The sequence below is a fragment of the Eschrichtius robustus genome, chromosome 2 (assembly GCF_028021215.1).
Source record: "Eschrichtius robustus isolate mEscRob2 chromosome 2, mEscRob2.pri, whole genome shotgun sequence".
Classification (NCBI taxonomy): Eukaryota; Metazoa; Chordata; class Mammalia; order Artiodactyla; family Eschrichtiidae; genus Eschrichtius; species Eschrichtius robustus.
The window spans coordinates 95,106,347-95,134,271 of record NC_090825.1 but is presented as its reverse complement, the minus strand read 5'-3'; the positions used below and the strand labels follow the sequence as shown (position 1 = coordinate 95,134,271).

The 27,925-nt window shown below is 38.0% G+C and overlaps 1 protein-coding gene across 1 annotated transcript in view; it reads right to left on the bottom strand.

Moving 5' to 3' along the window:
- The window catches only part of LVRN (laeverin), an 82,397-nt gene that overhangs the window by 5,966 nt on the left and 48,506 nt on the right, over positions 1-27,925 (bottom strand). The window contains exons 7-18 of the mRNA XM_068534160.1: positions 20,121-20,264; positions 19,060-19,125; positions 18,900-18,965; positions 18,308-18,480; positions 16,281-16,357; positions 15,751-15,890; positions 13,599-13,654; positions 9,854-10,007; positions 8,326-8,420; positions 6,290-6,397; positions 5,350-5,517; positions 4,991-5,128 (exon numbers count right to left, since the gene is read on the bottom strand). Of these exons, the coding sequence (XP_068390261.1) occupies positions 4,991-5,128; positions 5,350-5,517; positions 6,290-6,397; positions 8,326-8,420; positions 9,854-10,007; positions 13,599-13,654; positions 15,751-15,890; positions 16,281-16,357; positions 18,308-18,480; positions 18,900-18,965; positions 19,060-19,125; positions 20,121-20,264 (1,385 nt within the window). The remainder of the gene's footprint in view (positions 1-4,990; positions 5,129-5,349; positions 5,518-6,289; positions 6,398-8,325; positions 8,421-9,853; positions 10,008-13,598; positions 13,655-15,750; positions 15,891-16,280; positions 16,358-18,307; positions 18,481-18,899; positions 18,966-19,059; positions 19,126-20,120; positions 20,265-27,925) is intronic.

Here is a 27,925-nt window from a genome sequence, read left to right as displayed (position 1 = left end):
GACCCAGTGAAAATGGGTCCTCCAGTGCTTGGGTACACCACTCTGATAACATCTTAATTCTCTCAGTTTGTTCCAATTTAACCCTTTCAACTCTATGTTCCCCATCATGAAATACAACAGAGTAGAAGTAAAAATGAGTGTAAGTTTCTGCTATATTTAAAAAGGATAACCAACAAGGACCTACTGTATAGCACAGGGAACTCTGCTCAATGTTATGTGGCAGCCTGGATGGGAGGGGGAACCTGGGGAGAATGGATACGTGTATATGTATGGCTGAGTTGCTTTGCTGTGCACCTGAAACTATCACAGCATTGCTAATCGGCGATACTCCAATTTAAAATAAAAAGTTTAAAAAAAGGGGTGTAAGTTTTTCAAGCATAGGACTTTAGCCAGTATCACATATTTGGAGAAGAAATAAGGGGTTTGGTGAAGAAGAGGATAAGATTCATTTTGGATCGGTTGAGTTTGAAAGTGATGATACCTTGTATTCTATATTCAAATAAAGCTAGGGTATTCCTGTAGGCGGTGAAGCCTGCATCATTTTATGAAAGCCAAAAGCAACATAACAAGCATGAAACAAACATCATTTCTACCACATCCAATAAAAAGTCACAAAAATCCTATTGTTTCGTGTCTATTCACACATTCCTTCATAGGAGCTATGCACAAGTGCAGGTTCATACTGATTTCTCTGGAACCTGAGAGATGTCTTTATGGTTAGTGGAAGCTCCCTCACTGGGATCAGTATCCAAAAGATCACCTCTCATCTAACAATTAACTAAATACCCCACAGCCACCAGTGCAGTGCCCTGCACGTGGGACTGAGAAGCAGGATCAAACCAAAGTTGTTTTACTCAAGCAAGTGTTCCAAAATATATTTTCAGATTAGGCTCCCTGGGAAGAATCTGGGGCCTGGGTAAGGCGAGCAGATGTTCCTGGACTGCTATTGGCAGTGTCTCAACTCTAACGCTTGACCAGCCCTATTGCCTCCTTTCCAGGGCCCTAAGCTCCAGCCAGTTATGACGATCAGTCCCAAGTCGGACTCTCAGCCTGGCCCCCAGGCAATTACTGGTGTCCTCCCTTCCATGTAGAAGGTGAGTTTTTCCACCTGCTTGTTCAAATCCCCCTTCTTCTCTTTGAATCCCTAGAGCACTCTCCATCTGTCCTCTGTCACATTTATCAGAGACCATGTCTTAATCACTTTATAACTCCCAACAACAGCTTGAACTAACTGTGCCTTGGCATAGAAAAACCAGAACTTCTTATTACCAGAAAGAACTTGACAGCTGATCACATACAACATCTTTCATTTTATGCAAGAGGAAACCAAGGCCTAAATGTTAACTAATAGGCCATCAATAAATAAGTGTTGTTCTAGTTAAAGTTCCAGATGAGAGGGTTAGAGAATTTAGTTTCTCATCTGTCTTTCGCTTGGAACAACTGATCTACTGGCAGAATGACACTTTGTTTACATTAGCATAGACAGTACATAGCAGGATTACAGTGACAAGCCGCTGGGCTAGATGCTAGATTTCCTTCTGACGGGCTTCTTGGAGCTTTATGATGCTAACATATACTGTGAATTTGTGGAGGTTAAAATAGACAGTTTCCAAACCGATGGGCTACTGTCGCCTTTGTTCACAGAAGGCTTGTCAGGGTCTCCATGAATAATGCTCAGTGAAACACACTGGAGAAATACCAGTTTCAAAGCTAATTTGCGAGTGATCAGTCACATTATAGCAAATTTAAAATAAATCCTTTTCACTTAAATAACATAAAATTTAATTTGTTATCGCATTTGTTTACTTACACTTTTATACTACCTTTATCATTTTATGAAGACTGGTGACATACAAATATTCATGTCAAATATAATTGTTTAATAAGTGCTAAGTAAATATTCTGATGTACAAAGAATAAGGTAAGCATTCCTGTGCCGTTTTAATGTATATAACATTTTGATTATTAATTTGAACTTTTATTTCCTCTTAACAATCCATATATAATATTACTGTCTATTCAAAATCATTTGCAAAATTCAGCAAGACTGGTGACTATAAATTGAATCCTAAAAATAAATGTTTTAGATGTAGAAGGCAAATTTATTTGAGTCTCAAAGACTTTTTGTAGCAGAATGTGTAAGAGGAGTGAACTGAGCTTCATTTATCATAAACAGAAAAGGAAAGGCATCTATTTTCTGAGCATGGCATTTTGTTGATAAAAGATAAAAACATTTAAGCCATGGTTAAAAGTGAATGCGTTTACAATTCTAAGACCTTCTTAGGGATAATGAAATACCTGTTTAGAGTTTTTTTTTTTTTTTTAAAGGAAGTCCTTCTAGACTCGTATTTGATACAGTTAAATCATTTAAACAAATTGCTAGACAATGGACTTTTTAGAGAGCGTTGCAAACATGTTTCTGTTCTCCAACTGCAGAAAAAAGTTCTTCTGAGGAATAAAAATTAAAACACACTTAAATTAAGAGCAATCTTTCCCATGGGTTGCTCAAAGCCATTTGGGGGGCTTAACTAGTTACATGTGCTGTGTATGGTATAGAAAGAGAGGAAAAATAAATTGAGGGGCTGCTTTACCCCTTAGAGCAGTGTTGTCCAGTAGAATTCTCTCGAGGATGGAAACGCGCTCTATCTGAGCTGTCCAGTATGGTAGCTACTGGCCACACTGAGCACTTAAAACAAGGCTAGTACAACTGACGAACTGAATTTTTTTTTTTTTTTTGGCTGTGCCACGAGGCCTATGGGGTCTTAGTTCCCCAACCAGGGGTCGAGGATTGAACCTGTGCCCCCTGCAGTGGAAGCGTGGAGTCCTAACCATTGGACCACCAGGGAATTCCCTGAGGAGTTGAAGTTTAAATTTTATTTAATTGTACTTAATTTAAATTTAAATAGCCATATGTTAGCTAGTAGTTACCATATTGAGCAATGCAGGCTTAGATAATTTTTTAATCCAGTGTCAATTGTTTCCATGTTAAACTACACCTGGGTCACCTGGGGTGCTAGAGAAAGGTACAGATTTTGCACCCTATTCTGGCAGATTCTGATTTTCAAGGGGTAGGGTGGGCTTGGGAGTCTTTAGGTGTATGAATCACTCCAGGTAATTACGAAGCTCTGCAACATTAGAAAGTGTCTGGCTTGTGCTTAGGCTCACCCATCTGAGTGTGGATATGGCCCGGGACTGACAGGTACCATGTCACCTTGGGCCACAACAACAATATGAACAATCCTCAACACGTACAAGTGCACACTAAGTGCCAGGCACTAATAAGCCCTGAGCCTGGGAACTAACTGTGAAGCTGTGTCTTTCTCAGGGCCCGGCAGGGCATCCGAAGGCATGGAGAGTGTGATAGGCTGTGGTGATTACAAGCTGGGCCCTCAGGAAAATCATCACTTATTTTTTAAAGGAGCTGTTCTCTCAGCAGTTTAATTCCAAAATTGCTGCTAGATTGTTCCGCAGGATGCTCTGGAAGAAAACAGTCAGGGACTGTAGCTGAAGTGAATGATCTTGGGCAAAATGATCATGGCAGCAAGAGGGCAGATGGCTTCCAGTCCTGGCAAAGCCAGGCATGTCAGCCCGAGAGAGGGCATGGGGGTCAGAGCTTTCGATACAAGCTCCAGGGAGAGAGAACAGAAAGTAACAGACAGCCTTACGAGGCTGGAACCTCTGAAACCTCATGGAACAAGGCGACCTGAGCAAATACTTCTGATGTATACCCAACTCCCAAATTCCCACTGGGAAGTAGGACCTGGGAAGGAGGGCATTACCTTTAATGACTTAAACAAAAATGGAAGACATCATTTACCCCCAAGGTCATAAGGCTCTCTGAACAATGAACCTAGAATGATAATTTAAAACAAGAGATAAGGACAATTTTCTCAATATGTGAGTACGCTATGCATGTCCCCCTGATAAGCCAGAAAAACGGTACTGTACAAAAGAGATTTTATCTACATGTTTAAAATTTCTGATTTAAAAATACATTTTTGGTGTATTGTAAAGGTGTTCAATACATGTCCATAAAAGAAAAACATTCCATTATTTTGCTGTATAAGAGAACCATATTCAGATTCTTAAACATTTATATTCTAAATATATCCTCTGTTCCAAAGACCTAAATTTATTTGCAAAAAGTATCTTCCAACTTTACAGCTGTGTATGTACCTGAACTGTTGGCTACTCTGACCTGCTAACTCTTCAGTATGCGAATAGTTGTAGGACATATTATTCGAGGCTTTTCAGAATGTATGGTTCAGGCTTTCAGAGACTGTGAAGCTGGGGAGATCCTGGCCTGGAGAAGGATGCTGTCAGATCTCCTTGTCTTCCCAGCCCTTCGACCCTCCCCTGAAGCCCCTCAATAAAATGGCTTGATCCACCCTCCCACCCGTCGCAAAACGAACGTATGGTTAAGTCATGTTCTAGAAAGAGCAACTATCGAGGGTATGCTGCCTGACTTGTGCATTTCAACGTCTATTTTACCTGGCAGGCTAAGTAGCAAGCAGATTTAATCTTAAAAGGTGAGAAATATAAAAAGTTTGAGAACATGGAAGCCAGATACACAAAGGGAATCTGACAAAAGGCACAAGCAATATCCAAGCTTATGTAGTAATGAACATTGCTGTTTCTTAAAGATATGGTGATGTACTTCACAAAAGAAATGAATGGATGATGTGCACTCATACCAAAAAACATGACTTGCTCTAATCTGTGTCTCTGAAGACAAGATTCTTAGTGGGCACAGTGGGAAACTGAGGTAGATAAGTACCCCATGCAAATCTACATTCACAAAAAAAGCCAAAACTGAGGATAAGTGACCTTATCTTTCACACAGCTAGTTTGTGGTGAGACTAAACGCAGGAAAATTTATCAGTTTTCTAGTCAATGCAAAGGACTTTAGTGACCTGGCCAGACTAAAGTTGAGCCACTAGCACCAAACCAATGACCTAAATGAAAGAGAGGTCTCACATTTCCTCCTTACCTTTCACTCACAGCTTGCCAATTGTTGATTAAAAAGTCCTTTGCAACGTATCGGCCAACTTCAGAGGCTGCCACAGCTTCGATTATATTTGTTTCATTAAAAGTGAATGGAGATGTAGTGATGGCATACTCCATATATCTGTAAAAGCCCATGTGGCAGAAAATAAATACGTAAACATTATCCAATGGAAAGAGTAAATTTAAATAAATGGAGTTAAAATCCCATATGGTTCTAAGTTACTGAATTATAAGTATGTTTCATATTCATTCTTATATTAGCTCACTTCTATTTTTCTCCCTTTGGTTTATTAGTTGCATTCTTCCACCAAGAACCCTTTCAAGGTAAGTTGTAATAATCACCTGTTAAGTATCCATGGATCTTTACTGCAGCTCATTGCATAAGCAAGTTGAATCCTTTCTTCTTCCTTTGTTTTATTATTGTAGATATTTAACAAAAAATCCCATTCTTTATCATTTCCCAAGGCAATGCCATAACATAAAATCACATTTTTAATCGGATAAGGTATTCTGTAAGGTATAACATGCAATGATATTTTTCATAGTAGTTAAGTTATATGTTAATCTAGGTTGTCATACATTTAGAAGTATAAATCTAGAAAAAATGTCTGTGATCTCAGATATAAATATCAAAAGTAGGAATCTAGAGAAGCAATTGTGAAAACTCATTCATATTAACATCTTGAGATCGTCAAATTAGTTTAGAAACTAAGGAGTTTTGAGGGAGAAGTAAATTAGAACAGTACAAACAGTGTATGTTGATAACTCCGTTTGGTTTCATATCTTATTATCACATTTTCTAAGAGTCCATCTGAGGTCATATTTTAAAGGTAATATAATAACACCAAAATGACAGAGTGTTGGTCTCAGGTGTCAGTGAGACTGCAAACTTACACAGAAAGAGATGCACTGATGCACTTTTACATATGTGAATAAATAACTATAATGAACAACCTAAATAAGACTCGAAATAAGCACAGGTGCTTATTAGGGAATGCACTGGCAATGAGAGGTCCTGGATGAGAATTCCGTGTATAAATTCTAATCTATTGCTATGCATAGACCTCCATGAGACAATTGTGTGTGTGTTTTTTTAAAGGACATTTGAAAAAAATAGTAAGAGAGAGAGATTATGTAAGTAAAAACAAAATGTTCATTCCCAGAATAAGAGCATCAAAAGGCAGAGAAATTGTTGGTGCTGAAACAGGACAAAAAGAAGGGCAACTACAATATTACTGCTGAAACAGGACAAAAAGAAGGGCAATTACAATATTACACTTACTCATTCTCTGGATGGTTCATCCAGTTTCTGAAGAGGTCTCTTGACAGCTGAAGACAGTCCTCAAGACCCAACCAACACGCAGTTCCAAAAAGTTTCTCCAGTGATATTCTTGAAGGAAATATCGAAGAAAAACATGTACTTTTCATTACTACATTTATTTTTTCTGCCGCCAAGAATATGTGTTTCATAAAAAGATGGGTATTTTAAAACATCCTTCCAATAACATCAGGTTTGTTAAAAAATAGCCTTTGTGGATGGCAACTGTATTTAAGGTTCAGGGAAATATTTGCTGAGAGGCTCTCAGGCACCAAACAAGCTCCAAGACTGGTACTTTTTGAAGATAAGAAATAAATTACTGCCTTCCTTCATCTCCCTCAAACACACACGGGTGTACACACACGTCACATCTGTTATCAATTTATTTTTCCTCCCTTACAGATAAAAAAAAATGACTTTAAAGTATCTGATATAACACACTTAAAAATAAAGTTCTTTCTCTACACATGAGAACAGAGGGGATGGTTTATTTCTCTCCTTCGACAGCGAGCCTCCCCTGGCTTAAGCTTCTGTTTCTTCCTCTGCTCTTCCTGGCTATTAACTGTGTCTCCAGAAAAAGAACGGAGGTTTCTGCTTTGTTTTTGTAGCTGAGCAGAGGTACACATTATGATTGCAAATGAAATAAGTTCAAAAGAACATGGAGAAGAACAATGATAAATCCAAATGAGCAGTGCCTTGAGGTGTTGCAGTTTGGAATAAGAGGTAAAGGAATTCAAGTGGGTCAGAAGTTTCTGGAAAATGCCAAGAGCCAAATCTCCATTGCTCCACCCTCCCTCCAGTTTCATCCCAGCCTGGCCTGACCTTCTGATAAACAGAAGTAGAATCTCCAGGGTGGAGACCTTCTGAGAGACAGTTCTGAGCACTCATTTACACATTCACTCCTCTCCCCACCCACCCCAAGCTGGCAGCAGCAGGATGGACTTCTCTGGAAGCACAGTCTAACTCCCTGAGATTGCTCTGAAGAGAACTGGCCCAGGGATGCTACAAAAAGCAGGTCACTTTAGGCCAGTTTAGGAGAGCCAAGGCCATGGCTGGTTAACAAAGGGGCTGCCTGACTGGGCCTTTCTGTTTGCCTATACAACTTGCCTACCCACTTTCCATCCTAGCTCATCCCCACTGTCTTCCATCCATCTGTAAATCCAACCCTATGTTCGTCCATTCACACGCCCTAGCTCTAAAATTTCTCCCCTCTCAAAAGGATGCTCGTGAGAGAGAATAACCACCTTTTGTATTTCTTACTTGGTCTAATTGGTTTCGGCTTGATGTTGACTAGAGCTGTAAATATAATCCCTGTACCATTCATTGTTGGTCACACATTCCCTTGCTAAATCTGGAAGCCCAGCCTACACACACAAACCTTGTGTCACAGGGAGGCCAGAGGTACTGCAGCCCTGCTTTGCCTTTCACCCCCTTCCCAGAGCAGCATGACAACAGGCATAGTCCCCTAACCGAACCAATGATGGGGAAATCGTTTGCAATACTTGGTCATGCTCACACAGAGATGACTGATACAGTTCACTGTCAACCTCCCTAATCATATCTGCATAATGTTAGAATTTCTGTCTGACATAAATAATGGAATTTTTCCCTCTGTCATCAAGAATATACAGAGGGGATTATTTTCCCCCTGTGTTCTTCCCATACCCTTCAATTTGTTTGTATAGGCTGGTTTTGCTTAGCACAACCCTTCATCAATAGTGCCACATACTTAAGATTTCAACCAGTAGCCTAAGATTTGAGAATATCAAGCTATAAATTCCTGTGTGTACTTGTATGTGCTTTGCAGGTAAATTAAGATTCCCAAACTACTATTTCCTATTAGGATACATGTAGCTCACCAATCCCAAATCTACTATTCTCAAATGGCACACAAATCTCTCAGTGAATCATAACTATTAGTATCTTATTTTATGAATCTGGAAGCCTATCCATCAATATGAATTATTTAATTCAATGATCACTGCTCAAAAAGTACTTACAGAGCTAAATAGTCATCCTGCAATGTTGCCACATTTTCACGAATTATAGTTGAATAAGTATTCCATATTGAGATAAGTCTCTTTAACAGATACTTCTATAAACAATAAAGAAAATACACTGTTAGTTCTGCTCACAACACCCAATTTACACTGCTTTTCTCTTTGTCTGAAAAGACATTAACAGAGAGGTGACAGATATTTCTTCAGAAATAATCTTTATTTGTCACTAAATGTATAACTTTTTAAACCTCTATAGATTCAGTTTCCTCAAACATAAGCAATACGTAAACAATATGATGTGTGTCAGCACACTGCTTGGCATATAGTAGGAACTCAATAAATATTAACCATTCTTATCATTTACTATCACCCAAACATTTCCAGTTGTCTTTAAATAGAGAAAAAATGGAGAAATATAAAACAAACTTTTGCTTAGTATATATATCTCTAAAAAACCAAGGAATACTGATTTATGCCTTGGACTAATTTAAGCTCTGACTCCAAAATAAAATTTCTTCAATTCAGCTATGGGCTGGTAAATAATAAGATTACAATAGTCATACACTTACCAATACATCCCTCAGAATAAATTAATGTTATTCATTGAAATTTTTAAAAGCAAACATTAGCTTTTACTTCTTTACTCAAAACCAGTGATCAGATGTTATCAGTGAGCCACCTCAATCCCACCAACAAGTGCCTTCTCCTATTGGTCGCCATGCCACATTCAAGTACGTTCCCATCAGCACTTTGTACACTAGATAAAAGAAAGTCTGGAACCCCGAAGTGCTTGTGATCTCGCCTTCAGACTGTCCCAGAATCTCACTTGGAATCATCACCGAACACACTTGCTGTTTTGTCTGTGGCCCTTAACTCTCCAAGGGGCTGCTCCCAAACTTTGGCTTTGGTTTTACCTGTGCCATCTTTCTTATGATCACTGTTAAAGATGTAATAACAGAAATTTCCCCTTTTATAGATGTTATTTTCCCCTTTTATAAGGACAAGATGGCATGGTTATTTCTTCATTCATTAACTCTAATTTCCCCATCTCTCTTCCCAATATCAAAAGCAGCTTCAAAATGTTTACTTTTTTGAAATATAACTCTCTGGTTTTAAGTGCTGGCCCTATAAATCAGAGTATATAAATCATGGATATAGAATTGTGAAAAATCATTCTGTTTGACTAACAATCTTTTAGGGAAACAGTTGTTAATAGATACTATCCTTTTTTTAATAAGAAAAAAAAAAGGCATACCATTTCCATCCACTTCTGGTTTCTTAAGACACATTTATACCTCACCAGGAATTAAGAAACTGTCCAAACTTCTCTCATACTCATCTCCTAGACCGGGTCTATGACTAAGGTATTTTCTTCTAAGAGTAAACAACCATTCCTAAGAAAATGAATATATACAGAACAAACAGACTATCATTTTGGGAAAGACTGCTTTCACAGACACTATCTAAAATATGGAAGGAGGAAGACAGAAATTTAAAAAAAAACCCATCTAACAAAGAATGAAATTACCTTTAATAGTGGATATATATCATGGTTGTTCACATCAGAAACAAGATCCCTGGTCACTAGGTTCACCAAAACTGCATGCCACACTATGATTTCATCTTCTTCAGCAAGGTACTTGGTTAAATCAAGTGCTGTTTCAATCTCTATATAACTGTTTCTGTTTGGTTTAAAAAAAAACCACAGACTCAAAAACTCATATTTGTTCCATGCCTCAGTGCCTGACTTCAATAAGGTATATGAAATCAAGAAGCTAGAGAGTAAAAGTCCCATCTCATTGATGAAGTGGAACCCAAGCAATGTGGACAGACCCTCAATTTCAGTTTGTTAGGTTCAAGTGCCCAAATTCTTGGAGGTTGTAGAAAATCCAGGCCAAGTGTTGGGCTGATTGTCAGGCACTAGAATATTTGTGCATTTAGTATACATTCTTAAGAGACTATAATTTCCATTCAACAAGTATTAATTAAAAGTCATTCTCTATCTAATGCTCTGCCAGATACTAGTAGGAACACAAAACAAGTGAACACAAATAGGACACTCCTCTTGCTTACCAGCGAGGAGCTTATTACTTAGTGAAGAGCTGAGACTTGCACATAAGAAGGTGTTAATAAAAGGCCCTAGCAGAGGCAACGAATACAATAAAGTAGCAAAGAAGAAAAATATACACGTGTGATGGGAGAGGCAGGGAGGCCTTCTGGAGAAGGAACTTGAGAAAAGCAGTGAAGGAAGGGTAGGATTGGAATAAGTAGAGAGATAGAGGAAGGCAGTTTAAAGTGGGAATTAGTGTGATGGGCAAGAAGATAAAGTGGGAATTAGTGTGATGGGCAGACCAAGTTAACCGAGGCAGGGAATTTCTTTTATGTGTAGTGAGAGATGGGGGTTAATAGGTAAGGTGAATCAAAAGTGTGGAGAGCCTTGAGTATCAGGATGAAGAGTTTACATGTGGTGGGAAGGTGTTTAAACAACCGGGGTAACATCATGAAATCAATGCCTTAAAATTTTGTTGCAACTGTGCTGCAGAAAACAGAATGGAATTCTAATATAAATAGAATTCTAAAGGACTAAAGGCTGGAAGCTAATGCAATAGGCTAGGCAAAGGGTGATGAAAGCTTGGCTTAGCATGGAAGCAGTGAAGGTGGTAAGTGAGGTGAGAATCCAAAAGACATTCCCCAGAACCCCAGAATGAATAGATAAGACATGATGACTTGATGGGAGATGGAGAGAGAGAGAGCAGTCAACGATATCTCTGATGTTTCAAGTGTGGGGATGGGAAAAGTAGTAGTAGCTTCGACAGACAGAGAGAAATTGATAGCAGGAGCAATTTAGAGACAGAAATAAAGTTCAATGTTTAAGGTACTGAATTTAAATGACCACAGGATAAACAGAAGACAGGAGGAGACAAATAGACATCTAGATTTAGAAGTCATCAACATATCCTTTCATAAACATTTATTGCGTACCTTATATCTGCTAGGCACTGTACAGGTACATAATAAAATGATCACTGAAACCATCAGAAGGCATGAATTATCCAGAGGAAAGATAGAAGAAAGTAACATAATCATGATTGGTCTTAAGGATGCTCACGGCAGCAGGAAAAAGAGAAGTCAGATCCTAGAGGAAAGCTAGGTTTGCATATTGGAGCCCCAGGAAGTCAAAAGAGAAGTTTGCAGGAGGATGTGGTTAACAGTATAAAGTCATGATAATCTTAGAGAAATGTTTCAGCAAAGTAGTGGGCGGGGAAATGTGCTGTACATCACATGGGGAAAAGTAGTAAAAAAACGAGGGATAAAACATGCAGACCTTCATTCAAGAAATACAACAGGCCAAAGAAAGAGAGAACACACTGCATCATTTATTATGTGTACTCCTTAATTTTACTGTCTGGAATTTAAGTTCTGAACATACATTCATTTTCCTGGTTAGAAACTTATCAGCAGATCTTATATTGAGTAAATCCAATATAAATGAAATCAATAATTCTGTATTACACTAAAATTCAGGCTCATTAAAATTATACCTACAGTCATCATTTTTGGGTAACAAAAATCACTTCAAAATCTTAATTGATAGTCTATTTATTTCCAGAAACTTTTTTTTTTTTTTTGGATACATCAATTACTTTATTTCCTTAACTTCCAGTATCTTAGAAAAATATGATCACATCTTCTACAATCTTCCTAAATTTATCCATTTTAACATTTAACAGTCTTTACAAATGCAAGTCTGAATCACTTGTATTTTACCTAAGCTTTTACTCTTGATCGAGATTTTAAAAATAATGATTCTTATACATTTTGCAGTAATCCTATAAATATTTAAACACTATTACTTTTTTCTATTTACATCATCTCTACTGCATCCTTCTAAAGGTTTTCCTTCAAGGGCTTCCTTTTTTTTTTTTCTCATGGAAAGGCATTTTATTTTATTTATTTATTTTTACAAATTTATTTATTTTATTTTTGGCTGTGTTGGGTCTTCATTGCTGCGCGCAGGCTTTCTCTAGTTGTGGCGAGCGGGGGCTACTCTTCCTTGTGTTGTGCGGGCTTCTCATTGCGGTGGCTTCTCTTGTTGCGGAGCACAGGCTCTAGGTGTGCGGGATCAGTAATTGTGGCACATGGGCTCAGTAGTTGTGGCTCGAGGGCTCTAGAGCGCAGGCTCAGCAGCTGTGGCGCACGGGCTTAGTTGCTCCGCGGCATGTGGGATCTTCCCGGACCAGGATCGAACCCGTGCCCCCTGCATGGGCAGGCGGATTCTTAACCACTGCATCACCAGGGAAGTCCCAGGTGTTTCATTTTAAATACAGCAGTGTGTACATGTCAATCCCAAACTCCCAATCTATCCCCCCCATCCTCTTCCCCTCAGGGCTTCCTTTTAAAACATTGAATTTTCTTTGCTGCTCCTTTAAGAGTCTTTCAAAATTTCTCCATAATCAGTTTAAACCTTATTATACCAAAGCTAATTTGATTGAAAATATACGATTTTCATATAATTAACTACCAAGTTTTGACTTGAGAAAGAACATATTCCTTCTTGTCAAATTGTTGTAAAAAACATTGTTTTCTGTGGCTTTCATTTCTAATAGTAGTGGATGTTATTGCTCTTATCCTGATAATGACTTTTTTGAATTGCCTTTTTTTCTAATTTTTTTATTGTTGCAAAATACACATAACATTTGTCTTCTTAACCATTTTAAAGTGTATGGTTCGCTAGTATTAAATACATTCATGTGTATAACTGATGCACTTTGCTGTACAGCAGAAACTAACACAACCTTGTAAATCAACTGTACGCCAATAAAAATTTTTTTTAAAATACATTCATAATGTTGTGCAACCATCATCACTATCCATCTCCATAATTCTTTTCATCTTGTGAAACTGAAACTCTATACCCATTAAACAATATCTCCCCATTCCCCCCTCCCACCCTCCTGCACCAGCCCTTGGCAACCACCAGTCTTTCTGTCTCTCTGATTCTAAGTACCTCATGTAAATGGAAACATACAGTATTTGTCTTTCTGTGCCTGGCTTATTTCACGTAGCTTAATGTCCTCAACGTTCATCCATGTTGTTGCATATTCTAGCAACTTTTATATCATAAATTCCACAATAACCACAGAATTTGATCCTAATCTTAATAAGTTAGGGCCTGTGTATACTAAAGAACCAAGTTCATAGTGATGAGGTTATTATTTTTATAAATTTCTCAAGGTACACGCTAAAATGATGAAAGAAGAAAATATACTCACTTAGACAAGGAAAAGGCATCATCAACCAACTGAAGTCTGTGAATAACAGGAATAGCCTGCAAATGAGATCCAAAAATGTTCAGGAAAAGATGAGAACATTGTTAGTGAAAAAATCATTTTCAAAATAATAACAACATTTAAAGATCATTGCTGCTTACAAAGCACTTTCATGTGAATTATGTACAGAGAAATGATCATTTCTAAGGATAGTCCCCATAATTTATTCATTATACATCTGCTTTTGATAAGTGATCCCTCTGGACATCAATCATAAGGCTTAAATATGGCTGAGAGTTTTGCCAAAATACTCTGTGAAAAACAGCATGTTAAAAAATAAAACAGGAAGCCAAGTTTAAAGGGCCTCTCCAAAACAGAAAGTATACATTAAATTGTATCACAATGTCCAAATTGTTGTCAGGGGACTTTTTGGCATAGGAAGCCTTAAAGAATATTACTTAGCACTATTTTGGCAATAGTGAGGTACTCTTTTTCAATGGTATCTCTCTTCTCAAGAGTTTACTAATTTGACACAATACCACCAACAGAGCCCTTTGAATCATGAAAAGGCAGGAGTCAACTGCCAACCTAACTCCTCAGGCTTCGGTTTGAGCTCCCTGGCGTTGTTAGGCCACAGGTCTCTGTCTCAGCTTGTGTCCTAAGGGTACCCAAAGTTTCCTACAGCAGTCCTTCAATACCCCCCCAGTATGTTCATATATGTGGTCCCAGAAAATATATCTTCACAACATCCCTTTAAGCATCTGAACAAGCCAAGCTTAATTCTCTCCTTTGTTGTAGTCGCATATCTTTTCTGGCAGTAATAATAACACTTACATTTTCTAGATTAATATTAATAATAGAAATGTTTTATTTGCTCAGCAATTATGTTGTAGGAATAATTGACCCCAGTTTTTCAATAAGTAAATCTACCCGGGTTTCAAGAAATCATAGCTATAATGGCATGACCTAGTGCTTCCATGGCTAAGACTGCCCTTAGAAATTAAAAAGAATTTAGCTACTCTGAAAAAGATTTTTTAATAAAGTATTATTATAACTGTTTTTTGTACCTTTATTCAAAAGACCAATGATAATTTTTTAAAATTACTGATCATGTTCTGAATGCCCAAATTGTATCAGGCCTCTGTTAAACATAATACACACATCACCTTATTTAATCTTCACAACAACCCTTTAAGGTCTATTACACCCATTATTATACTGATAAGGAACCCAAGGCATCACTGGGCAAACAAGAGGCCCAAGGTCACACATCTGGTAAATGATGAACAAAAATATGAACACAAGTCTACCTCACCCAGAACCCGAGCTCTGGACAAGTATGCTGTGCACTGCCTCTCCTGCCAGAGAGGCTGCTGTGTGACTCACAGAACTTTCGAAGAGAGAGACGCCTAAGATATCTTTTAGTTCAACTCTCTAGTTTTATGAATAGAGACTAAATGAACAGCCCAAGATTTCACAGCAGAGCCAACTCTATAGACCTCTAAGCCAGCATCCATCTCCACCAATGGAGATTTGGTTTAATTCAACCAATTAAAATCTGACTGATAAGAGCTAGCCAATGTTTTAATATTTCTATATTGCATAATAATTTACAGTTGTTTTACAACTTAAAGCAATATTGGATTATTACTGATACCTTGTGAATTAAATTCTCTCCTTTGAGGGAGGGTGAAAATACAGTTTTTAGAAAATTAACATTTTCTAGCATATACGTACTGGCACCTATTATGGGCTTTGAAATCTTAAGTATATGTTTACTTACATCATCTCTAATCCCCGTAAGGAATAAGAAAGATATGATATTATTCCCATTTTAAAGTGAAGAAATTGAAGCAGAACATTTAACTTGCCTAAGATCACAAAGTTAATGGTTAATAGGAAATTCTTCTGATTTTTTTACCTAGAAAGGTAAAATTATTGTGGAAAAGTGAGATTAATGTTCAAAAACACGATGCATTCAACCAAAACCTCTCCCTTCTAAGAATAAGAAAAAAAAATCCAGTATGCCTCGGGGTGAGGGTTGGCAACAGGGGTCAGGTTCCCACCAGACAGGTTAATGAAAGCTCAACCTCTAAAGGCTAGAGAGTGCAATATTAATGATATTTAATAAAAGGTGTAAAAAAAATAACCTTACCTTAGGATCTTTTTCAAGCTGTTGATTTAATTTCTTCCAACCAAATTTATCATAGTTAACTCTATAATATCCAGTCATATTCAAATTTAAAATCACCCAGTCATGATCAGAATCTGAAACCTGCATTTCAGGGAATACTTCTACAAAGAAACAGGTGAAAAGTTTGAAATGGTACATTTTAAAAATATTTTACTACATGTCTGTACTACACCCTCTTAATTCTAAACACTAAGTCCAATAAAACAAAAAGTAAAGATATTGTAAAATACGTATTGATCTTACCACATAATTATATTTTTTCACATATAATGGCTTTTGATTAGAAACTTTTCTTTAAAGCTCTATGTTCAACAAGAATGATACAATATTTTAGTTTTAAACAAGATAGCTTTTCAAAAGATAGACATTTCAACATTTTAGTCTCTGCCTTTATATATATATATATATATGTTTACACACACATATATATACATACACATATATATATTTGCATATATATGTGAAGATATTTTTAAAAATTTGTTACTTACTGCTGCTTTTATCTAGCCAGACTAAAGACTGTGTAGTTCCATTTTTTATCCAAAGAATAGGTACAATCCACGTGTCACTTTTGGAAAAAAATTAAAAATTCAGTTAATGTTCACACATAAGAATATCAGCTCTGAGCCAATATTAAATAAGATGATAAAATAACAGAACTCAAATTCTTTGGTCATTCCCTGTGGATATGCAGGACTTTGCTCTTAGAATTATTCACTGTTGTTTCACAAGTCAGTTTTGCTTTGGCTATTTGTTTACTCTCTTGTTGTGTCTTATAGATTTGCTTCTTTTTATAACTTAAGGTAGCTACTAAGACTCTCCTGTATTTGAAACTTTCAAGGCCTGTTTATATTAAATTACAGCCACCTGGCCTTACTCAGGGGTCATTCAAATGCTACAGACAGACCCAAAGCTATCTGTGCCAAGAGAGTTGAATAATCAGTTAAGAAGAAAATGCTTGACAAACATTTCAAAATGCTTCTCCACCTCAAGCTTTCTCCTTGTCTGAAAAGTGTTCAACAAAAGTAAGCCAGATTACTCATATTAACTGAATGCTGGCATTCTTCCCACATTGGTGGACATGACATGGTTGAAGTCGCTGACCACAGGGAGGACGTTAGTCATCTGAAGAGACACACTACTTGGAATTTGGGCAATATTTCCAATCTTGCTTAAACGCTCACGAGTCTGGTTTCTCAGACTTTGAACTGAGGGTCTCTGTTTATGTGATAGCTAAGGCCATCTCTTCTCACAAGTCATGAAATATCAGAGGGAGAAGGGAATTGCAGGTCTCCTGTTCCCTCCCCTGGGGTTTTAAAGAAAGAGTAGGACAACTTGAAAATTTTGGTGGTGATATATGAAAATTAATTACTCATTTGTGCTGATACTTAATATAATGAGATCTGAGGATCAAAACTTTTATCAAAAACAGGTGGAAGGGCTTCCCTGGTGGCGCAGTGGTTAAGAATCCACCTGCCAACGCAGGGGACACAGGTTTGAGCCCTGGTCCAGGAAGATCCCCCATGCCGTGGAACAACTAAGCCGTGCGCCACAACTACTGAGCCTATGCTCTAGAGCCTGTGAGCCACAGCTATGGAGCCCACATGCCACAACTACTGAAGCCCACGAGCCTAGAGCCTGTGCTCTGCAACAAGAGAAGCCACCTCAATGAGAAGCCCGCATACTGCAACAAAGAGTAGCCCCCTCTCACCAAAACTAGAGAAAGCCCACGTGCAGCAACAAAGACCCAACACAGCCAAAAATAAATAAATAAATGTATTTTTTTTAAAAAGTTGAAAATTATCTAACAAGAAAGAGGAGGAAAGGGAAGGAGAAAGTGATGAATGTTAAGCCACTTTATATTTATTATTCCATTTCATTTCTACAACAATCCCCTGGGATATATGTTATTACATTTACTTTATAGATAAGGCAACTGAAACTCAGAGATTTTGAATAAGACTTACCTAAGGTTTGAATTTGGGATCTATAATTCTAACATTTTAGGTATGGCTACAGAAGCACAGATAAGTGCATGGGCAGACATGCACAGAATTATTCCTCAAGGATACAGTCACCATTCAGTTCCGTTTCTAGGGAAGGGAAGACAACATTGCAACAGGATCCCCTTTCTTCTTAACTAACAGGAGGCTTTTCAGGCTCTATTTTATTGCCTTTCACACAGAATTCCGACTAATTCATGACCTCTGTCTAAAGGACAGAAGAGAATGCATAACACCCAAAGCTTTGGTCATGGGTGTGGCCCTATATCCCAGGGGAGGGGCACTGCTTGAATCCCTAAATGAAGGTCTCTGGCCTTGCTCAGCACATGAGGGGCTCTGCCCCATCCTAGCATGCCAGCGACATCTTGCATGGAGCACTCAGTCACCATCCCAGAATCACCTCATGGAAGGGTGTATATCCAGTAGGGGTTATGCTGCCTCACCCACAGGCTGGTTTCCATTTGATCAGAGTTCAATCCCAGGGAAGGTGAAGACAGAGGAGTAAATCTACCTACCTGTGGGTTAGAAGGGTCTGATTTTTAACCTTTCCAAGATAAAATGGCTCCTGTTTCATGACGCCAGTAGATACATTTAAGGTGATAACTGGAAAACCACTCTGGTGTGTCCAACTGTCCATGATGCTTTTTACTGTTGCTGGCAAAAGAATTTTACTCTGGTCATCTATGGCCTGTTTTAAAAAAATCATCACAAAAGCAGATATTTATCATCAAAATCTTTTGAGGTAGCAATCTCCTAAAAGAAACTACATAGCTATTCTCTTCCTCATTTATATAGTACAATAATTCCCAGTGGGTGATATTCTGGACCAAATTTAATTCTGTTCAACTCTCTATATATGAATGGTTCCTTAGTTCATTCATTCACTCATTCATTCATTCACTGAACACATTTTTTATGGATCTAACATATGCAGGCTCTCTTCTGGGCATTGGGAATATAGTGGTAAAGACTAAAGAAGCAACCCCTGACTTAAAGGAGTGTCACAAACAAGGAAAGATGGTTTTCCTGTGGCATCACCATACACACATGGCCTCCCGATCTTACAAAACAACTCAGCAAAAACATGGCAGGAAATGAGAGAATTACCATTTGAAAGTGCCTCCACAGATCATCTTGCTCAGCATTTGAGTAAGAAAATGTCTCCAAATATGACTGTTAAAATAGAAAAGTTAAGGTTAAGATAAATAACATGTCAAAGCAATTTATATTTACTATTTTCCAGGTAAAAACAATTTTGTAAACTCACCTTAAGTGCGCTGATAAATATTTTCTCATTCAAGAAACTAGAAAGCATCCGGGCCAGAGACGCTCCCTAAGACATAAAAAGCTGTCCATTATTTAAACAAATTTCGGTATCTAAATATTGACGCATTCCATTCTGATAAGCAAGATTCTGGGCTGTGCTCCTTTTTGCATTGCGCACTTTAGTTGAATGTCTGGGTTATCCCCAAATGTGCTAATAAAATAGGAGATTGTCACTAATTAATAGGTAAAAGATGAGAAAATGTCCTACATATAAAGAGTTCAGGGCGCAGAATAGTTTTTAAACTGAGATACTCATACGGCAAGTGTAAAGAAAAAAATGTTGCCTGCCATTCCAGTTCTACAAGGATCAGCCATTAGCCACTGCAGATGCCCACTGACAGGGCACCCTGGGGGGAATTCAGGATGGAGAAAAACAGGAAGCATTCTGTGCTTTGAATATACTGGCCCCTAGATAGTTAAGATGCATATGTAAGGAAAAATTTCAATGACCCCAGAGTCTTACATTTTCCCATGTACAGAAAAGCACTAAAATTGTTAACTTGAGATGTCTGTTCCTTGTGACTAGCAGTAATCTTTTTATGCTTGACTGCATGTTTTTCCCAGCAAAAAAGTTCAGATATACCCTGGCCCCTCCCTTACCTCTTTGGAGTAGTTTCTCAGAGCACTCTGAGAGGCTGTCTCCTGGGCTATAGTCCTCAGTAAGATTCCTGAATAAAACTTAACTCACAACTTTTACGTTGTGTGTTCTTCTTTCAGTCGATACAAGAACAAATTTCCACCAAGCAGATGGGTTCACCTTAAAAGTAGCAAGCTAAGTCTATATTAATAAAGGTAGATGATACTGCGCACCTATCGTAGTTGATTAATCTTTACTAGATAAGAACTGATCTAACCACATTTTCTGAAATCCATCTACTGAATAATATTAAGGTTTTTGTACCAAAGTTGTGTAGTAGTACATTAGTCTAGGACCCTTAGAATCCATTTTATGTAGCTTTCTGCAAGAGTGCAGAACAAATGTAAATGTGTAACTGATTTTACCTTGTTGTAAGTAAATAGGTCAAAGAGCTCGTTTATTTCATTGGTTTCTGTGAAATTTTCCACCTTCATGGAGACGGCTCTAGATACCAAGGCGTGATCTTCTCTGAGGACACCATGTAAAATGTTAGAAAAAAAGATCTCATTCTAAAAGGAAAACATTGAGCCATGTTAACTTCTGAGGTGTCACAGAAACACCAAGTTCAATGTTCCTAAAATACTTTCAAAAACTAACACTGAAGAAAGGAAAAATCAATAATTGAGAAGTACTCTTTGGGCTACAATGGGCCAAATAAGTTAGGATTCCTTGAATAACAAAACTCTAGGATACTTTCCTTCCCATTTGGTATCCTTTTTTATTTCAATTAAAAAAAAAATCAATTACAAAAGTTAATGTGGTTGCCAAGAGAGACATCTACATTCCCCTAAGGAGGTTCCTGGCCACCCAGACAGGTCCTCCAGGGAACAGCATCTCTAGGTGGTTTTAACCCTCTAGAATTTTATTGGTAATTTTATTAGCAATCCCTTAAAATTTATCAGTCTCTGTTACATGGACATTTATAAACCAAAAGCATGCCAGATTTACAAATTCACAATGATGCTGATGTAATATTAGTTATTAGAAATAAATCCACAGACTGGATACTCATGCATGAAGAGATGGCAATTATTTATATTTTAATAAGTACAGAACTCCCCAAAAGACTAGATCTCTCTTAGACACATGACAAGGGCCATTTCTTTCTGAAGGAAAGCTAGAAGGAAAACCAAAGAATAGTCAAGAGGTACCTGGGAAAACAGAGCCAAAGAAAGGGCAGTGGAGAAGCTACAGGGACAGCTTACTCATACCCTGGAGAGCCGGGCGAGCACTTGGTAATCTACATGAAGTCTCAGCTCCCTAGTGACTCTTGCTGGGGTCCCCAAGTTGACCCTCTCACTCCTCAGCAGTGTCAGATAAATTTTCAAACTCTGCCCCACTTCCATTTGCCAATGTTCCAATCAACCCTCTCCTATTAGCACATTATGTTTAGATTTATTAATACTTTGGTTAAGCTATCATCAAACTCTGCTCTTCCCCAAATGAGAAAGCCTGTCATTTAGGGCAATGCATGTCAAACTTTAATGTCAATAAGGATCCCCTGGGGATTTTGTCAAACTCATATTCTAACAGTTGGTCTGGGCTGGGGACTGTATTTCTAATAAACTACCAGGTGATGCTGATGTTGCTAGTTTGAGAATCACACTTTGAGAAGCAAGGATCTAGAGGAGACATCTGCCTAAGTCTGACCTTATTCATTAAGTATAGATTTTACTAATTTAACACCCAAGAGCTCTTGAGAGTGTGCACTGTTGACCCATAACACAATGAAGAAAATAGCAAAAATAAAAAACACCCATAAGCCCACACCCTACAATAACTCCCATTAGAATGTTTAGTCCAGCTCTTTCCAATCTTTTTTCCTATCTATTTATTTATTCTCATATTTGTAAAAACAACCTTTTTAATTTACTTATTATAGTATTCATTTAGAAATTTTGCTGTCTTATCTTTGTAACTATTCCTAATAATGGCCACTGCATTGTAAGTGAAATAAGCATAATTTGGAAAGAAATAAACCAAACCTTAATCATGGTTATCACAGGGTGGTCAAATCACAGATGATTTTCTTCTTTTCAAAGTACTGCAGATACAACTTTTGCAAAAGCAAAACATTAAAATAAATAAATACACAGCTGCAAAATACCCCATAATGTCGATGGACCATAGTTGACAATCATTTCCCTATTAGTTAGGCATTTAAGTTGCTTCCAGTTTTGTTTTGCAGTTATGAAAAATATATTAATGAACACTTTTGTACATATAGCGTTTTCCATATTTTGTGGGGGTTTTCTCTCTCAGAATGGATTGTCTGTCTCTCTTCTGCTTGCCTGGTATAAGGTTTTACATAATCTTCTTGGTTTCATCAGAATCACACAAGATAACTGTGACTAATGAGACGAACACCTCTTCCTCAACATCCCTCAGGTTTTTCTACTCTGGGCCTCCCGTAAGGTGATGCTCATCCCAGCTTGTTCCACTCCTGAAGGGAAACTCTACGTAAAAAGTGATACCAGCTTTTAAAAAAACATTATCTAGCTACTGCATACAGTGATTGGATAAAGCGAGTCTAGACACTCACCATCACTTTTCTTCCTGCAAGCTGCGAGATCCCAGAGAACAAAACCTGTTCCTATTAAATCTACTATTATCCTAAGAAATATAACAGTATTTATGATAATAAATTTGTATGGAATATCATTGTGGTTAAAAGCACAGGCTTTGGAGTTGAGCTGCCTGGGTTTGAATCCTACTGCAGCCTCTTAGGAGTTGTATGACTCATAAAAGGCAACCAATTTCATCACTCTGAAACTCAGTTTCACCTCTGAAAATGCAGGAAGCAACACTGTCCTCACTGGATTATTATCAGGTCTAAATTAATTTACATAAAATTTTTAGCACTGTGACTGGCAAATAGAGCACGCTCAGTAAGGGTTAACCACTACTGTGATTATATTATTATTATTATTTCTTCAGAGTTGTTTGGAGGCTTGAGTCAGATAATGTACTTGCGCAGTACTCTATAAGCATATAATGAGTGCTTAGTAAAATGGTGGCTGTCACAACAGTGCCTGTTAGATACTCAATAGTCTATTGAATGACTGTATAAAACTTATTTTACAAATGAGGAACGAAAACTCAGAAATGTTCAGCTACTTGCCTCAGCTTACAGTGATCATAAAAACATAGCGAGATCTGACAGGCTGCAAGGCCCTTATGTGCCCTTTCCCTCCACCGAGACTGCTGCTTCCTTGGACCAGGCAGAAGAGGGGCGGAAAAACGTCAGTGAGTAGCAATGTCAGAGCTGGAGCTTCAGAGATCAAGAAACCAATTGAAATGTTCTGGATCCTTGACCATGACCCATTCATCTCGTACTTTAATAATTTTCAGCTGAAATTAGACCAGTTAGAAAAAATGGAAATCTGTTTCTGCATATGGTTCTGTGATGCTCTTTACTCAATTTCAATCCAATGACTAGATTAAAAGGAAGCCAAAGATTTGATCTCTCAAAGATCATTGAAACAGGGCCTTAAGCTTTTAAAAAACAAAGCTCATGGCAATATTCTCAAGCTCCAGGATCTGATACTCTTCTGGCAAGGGTTATATTTCACTCAGCTCTACATGGGATTGAGAAATGTACACTCAGAAAAGAGTGATTAAGAATCAATGATAAGGGGACATTGGTTCAAGATGGCGGAGTAGAAGGTGCTCTTGCAAGAGCACCAGAATCACAATTAACTGCTGAACAATCATCGACAGGAAGACATTGGAACTCACCAAAAAAGATACCCCACATCCAAAGACAAAGGAGAAGCCACAATGAGACGGTAAGAGGGGCACGATCACAATAAAATCAAATCCCATAACTGCTGGGTGGGTGACTCACAAACTGGCGAACACTTATACCACAGAAGTCCACCCACTGGAGTGAAGGTTCTGAGCCCCATGTCAGGCTTCCCAACCTGGGGGTCTGGCAACGGGAGGAGGAATTCCTAGAGAATCAGACTTTGAAGGCTAGCAGAATTTGATTGCAGGACTTCAACAGGACTGGGGGAAACAGAGACTCCACTCTTGGAGGGCACACACAAAGTAGTGTGCACACCGGGACCCAGGGGAAGGAGCCGTGACCCCATAGGAGACTGAACCAGACCTACCTGCTAGTGTTGGAGGGTCTCCTGCAGAGGCAGGGGGTGGCTGTGTCTCACTGTGAGGACAAGGACACTGGTGACAGAGATTCTGGGAAGTACTGCTTGGTGTGAGCCTTCCCAGAGTCCACCATCTGCCCCACCAAAGAGCCGGGTAGGCTCCAGTATTGGGTTGCCTCAGGCCAAATAACCAACAGGGAGAGAACCCAGCCTGACCCATCAGCAGACAAGCAGATTAAAGTTTTACTGAGCTCTGCTCACCAGAGCAACAGCCAGCTCTACCCACCACCAGTCCCTCCCATCAGGAAACTTGCTCAAGCCTCGTAGATAGCCTCATCCACCAGAGGGCAGAGAGGAGAAGTAAGAATAACTACAATCCTGCAGCCTGTGGAAGGAAAACCACATTCACAGAAAGATGGACAAGATGAAAAGGCAGAGAGCTATGTACCAGATGAAGGAACAAGATAAAACCCCAGAAAAACAACTCAATGAAGTGGAGATAGGCAACCTTCCCGAAAAAGAATTCAGAATAATGAGAGTGAAGATGATCCAGGACCTTGGAAAAACAATGGAGGCAAGGATCGAGAAGATGCAAGAAATGTTTAACGAAGACCTAGAAGAATTAAAGAACAAACAAACAGAGATGAACAATACAATAACTGAAATGAAAAATACACTAGAAGGAATCAATAGCAGAAAAACTGAGGCAGAAGAACAGATAAGTGACCTGGAAGACAGAATGGTGGAATTCACTGCTGTGGAACAGAATAAAGAAAAAAGAATGAAAAGAAATGAAGACAGCCTAAGAGACCTCTGGGACAACATTAAACAACATTCACATTATAGGGGTCCCAGAAGGAGAAGAGAGAGAGAAAGGACCCGAGAAAATATTTGAAGAGATTATAGTCGAAAACTTCCCTGACATGGGAAAGGAAACAGCTACCCAAGTCCAGGAAATGCATAGAGTCCCATACAGGATAAACCCAAGGAGAAACACACCGAGACACAAAGTAATCAAACTGGCAAAAACTAAAGACAAAGAAAAACTATTGAAAGCAGCAAGGGAAAAACGACAAATAACATACAAGGGAACTCCCATAAGGTTAACAGCTGATTTCTCAGCAAAAACTCTACAAGCCAGAAGGGAGTGGCATGACACATTTAAAGTGATGAAAGGGAAGAAACTACAACCAAGATTACTCTACCCGGCAAGGATCTTATTCAGATTCGATGGAGAAATCAAAAGTTTTACAGGCAAGCAGAAACTAAGAGAATTAAGCACCACCAAAGCAGCTGTACAACAAATGCTAAAGGAACTTCTCTAAGTGGGAAACACAAGAGAAGAAAAGGACCTAGAAAAACAAACCCAAAACAATTAAGAAAATGGTAATAGGAACATACATATCAATAATTACCTTAAACGTGAATGGATTAAATGCTCCAACCAAAATACACAGGCTCGTTGAATGGATACAAAAACAAGACCCATATGTATGCTGTCTAACAGAGACCCACTTCAGACCTAGGGACACATACAGACTGAAAGTGAGGGGATGGAAAAAGATATTCCATGCAAATGGAAATGAAACGAAAGCTGGAGTAGCAATATTCATATCAGATAAAATAAACTTTAAAATAAAGAATGTTACAAGAGACAAGGAAGGACACTACGCAATGATGAAGCGATCAATCCAAGAAGAAGATGTAACAATTATAAATATATAGGCTCCCAACATAGGAGCACCTTAATACATAAGGCAACTGCTAACAGCTATAAAAGAGGAAATCGACAGTAACACAATAATAGTGGGGGACTTTAACACCTCACTTACACCAATGGACAGATCATCCAAAATGAAAATTACTAAGGAAACACAAGCTTTAAGTGACACAATAGATCAGATAGATTTAATTGATATTTATAGAACATTCCATCCAAAAACAGCAGATTACACTTTATTCTCAAGTGTGCATGGAACATTCTCCAGGATACCTCACATCTTGGGTCACAAATCAAGCCTCAGTAAATATAAGAAAATTGAAAACATATCAAGCATCTTTTCAGACCACAACGCTATGAGATTAGAAATCAATTACAGGGAAAAAAATGTAAATAACACAAACACATGGAAGCTAAACAATACGTTACTAAGTAACCAAGATATCACTGAAGAAATCAAAGAGGAAATCAAAAAATACCTAGAGACAGATGACAATGAAAACACGACAATCCAAAACCTATGGGATGCAGCAAAAACAGTTCTAAGAGGGAAGTATATAGCAATACAAGCCTACTTCAAGAAACAAGAAAAATCTCAAATAAACAATCTAACCTTACGCCTAAAAGGAACCAGAGAAAGAAGAAGAAACAAACCCCAAAGTTAGTAGAAGGAAAGAAATCATAAAGATCAGAGCAGAAATAAATGAAATAGAAATAAAGAAAACAAGAGCAAAGATCAATAAAATTAAAAAGCTGGTTCTTTGAGAAGATAAACAGAATTGATAAGCCATAGCCAGACTCATCAAGAAAAAGGGGGAGAGGACTCAAATCAATAAATTAGAAATGAAAAAGGAGAAGTTACAACAGACACTGCAGAAATACAAAGCACCAAAAGAGACTACTACAAGCAACTCTATGCCAATAAAACGGACAACCTGGAAGAAATGGACAAATTCTTAGAAAGGTATAACCTTCCAAGACTGAACCAGGAAGAAATAGAAAATATGAACAGACCAATCACAAGTAATGAAATTGAAACTGTGATTAAAAATCTTCCAACAAACAAAAGTCCAGGACCAGATGGCTTCACAGGTGAATTCTATCAAACATGTAGAGAAGAGCTAACACCCATCCTTCTCAAACTCTTCCAAGAAATTGCAGAGGAAGGAACACTCCCAAACTCATTCTATGAGGCCACCATCACCCTGATACCAAAACCGGACAAAGACACTACAAAGAAAGAAAATTACAGACCGATATCACTGATGAACATAGATGAAAAAAATCCTCAAAAAAATACTAGCAAACAGAATCCAACAGCACATTAAAAGGATCATACACAATGATCAAGTGGGATTTATCTTAGGGATGCAAGGATTCTTCAATATACGCACATCAATCAATGTGTTACACCATATTAACAAAATGAAGAATAAAAACCATATGATCATCTCAATAGATGCAGAAAAAGCTTTTGACAAAATTCAAAACCCATTTATGGTAAAAACTCTCCAGAAAGTGGGCATGGAGGGAACCTACCTCAACAAAATAAAGGCCATATACAACAAACCCACAGCAAACATCACTCTCAATGGTGAAAAACTGAAACCGTTTCCTCTAAGATCAGGAAAAAGACAAGGATGTCCACTCTCACCACTATTATTCAACATAGTTCTGGAAGTCCTAGCCACGGCAATCAGAGAAGAAAAAGAAATAAAAGGAATCCAAATTGGAAAAGAAGAAGTAAAACTGTCACTGTTTGGAGATGACATGATACTATACACAGAGAGTCCCAAAGATGCCACCAGAAAATTACTAGAGCTAATCAATGAATTTGGTAAAGTTGTAGGATACAAAATTAATGCACAGAAATCTCTTTAATTCCTATACACTAATGATGAAAAATCTGAAAGAGAAATTAAGGAAACACTCCCATTTACCACTGCAGCAAAAAGAATAAAATACCTAGGAATAAACCTACCTAGGGAGACAAAAGACCTGTATGCAGAAAACTATAAGACACTGATGAAAGAAATTAAAGATGATACCAACAGATGGAGAGATATACCATGTTCTTGGATTAGAAGAATCAATATTGTGAAAATGACTATACTACCCAAAGCAATCTACAGATTCAATGCAATCCTTATCAAATTACCAATGGCATTTTTTACAGAACTAGAACAAAAAGCCTTAAAATTTGTACGGAGACACAAAAGGCCCCGAATAGCAAAAGCAGTCTTGAGGGAAAAAAACAGAGCTGGAGGAATCAGACTTCCTGACTTCAGACTACACTACAAAGCTACAGTCATCAAGACAATATGGTGAGACAACAGAAGCAAGA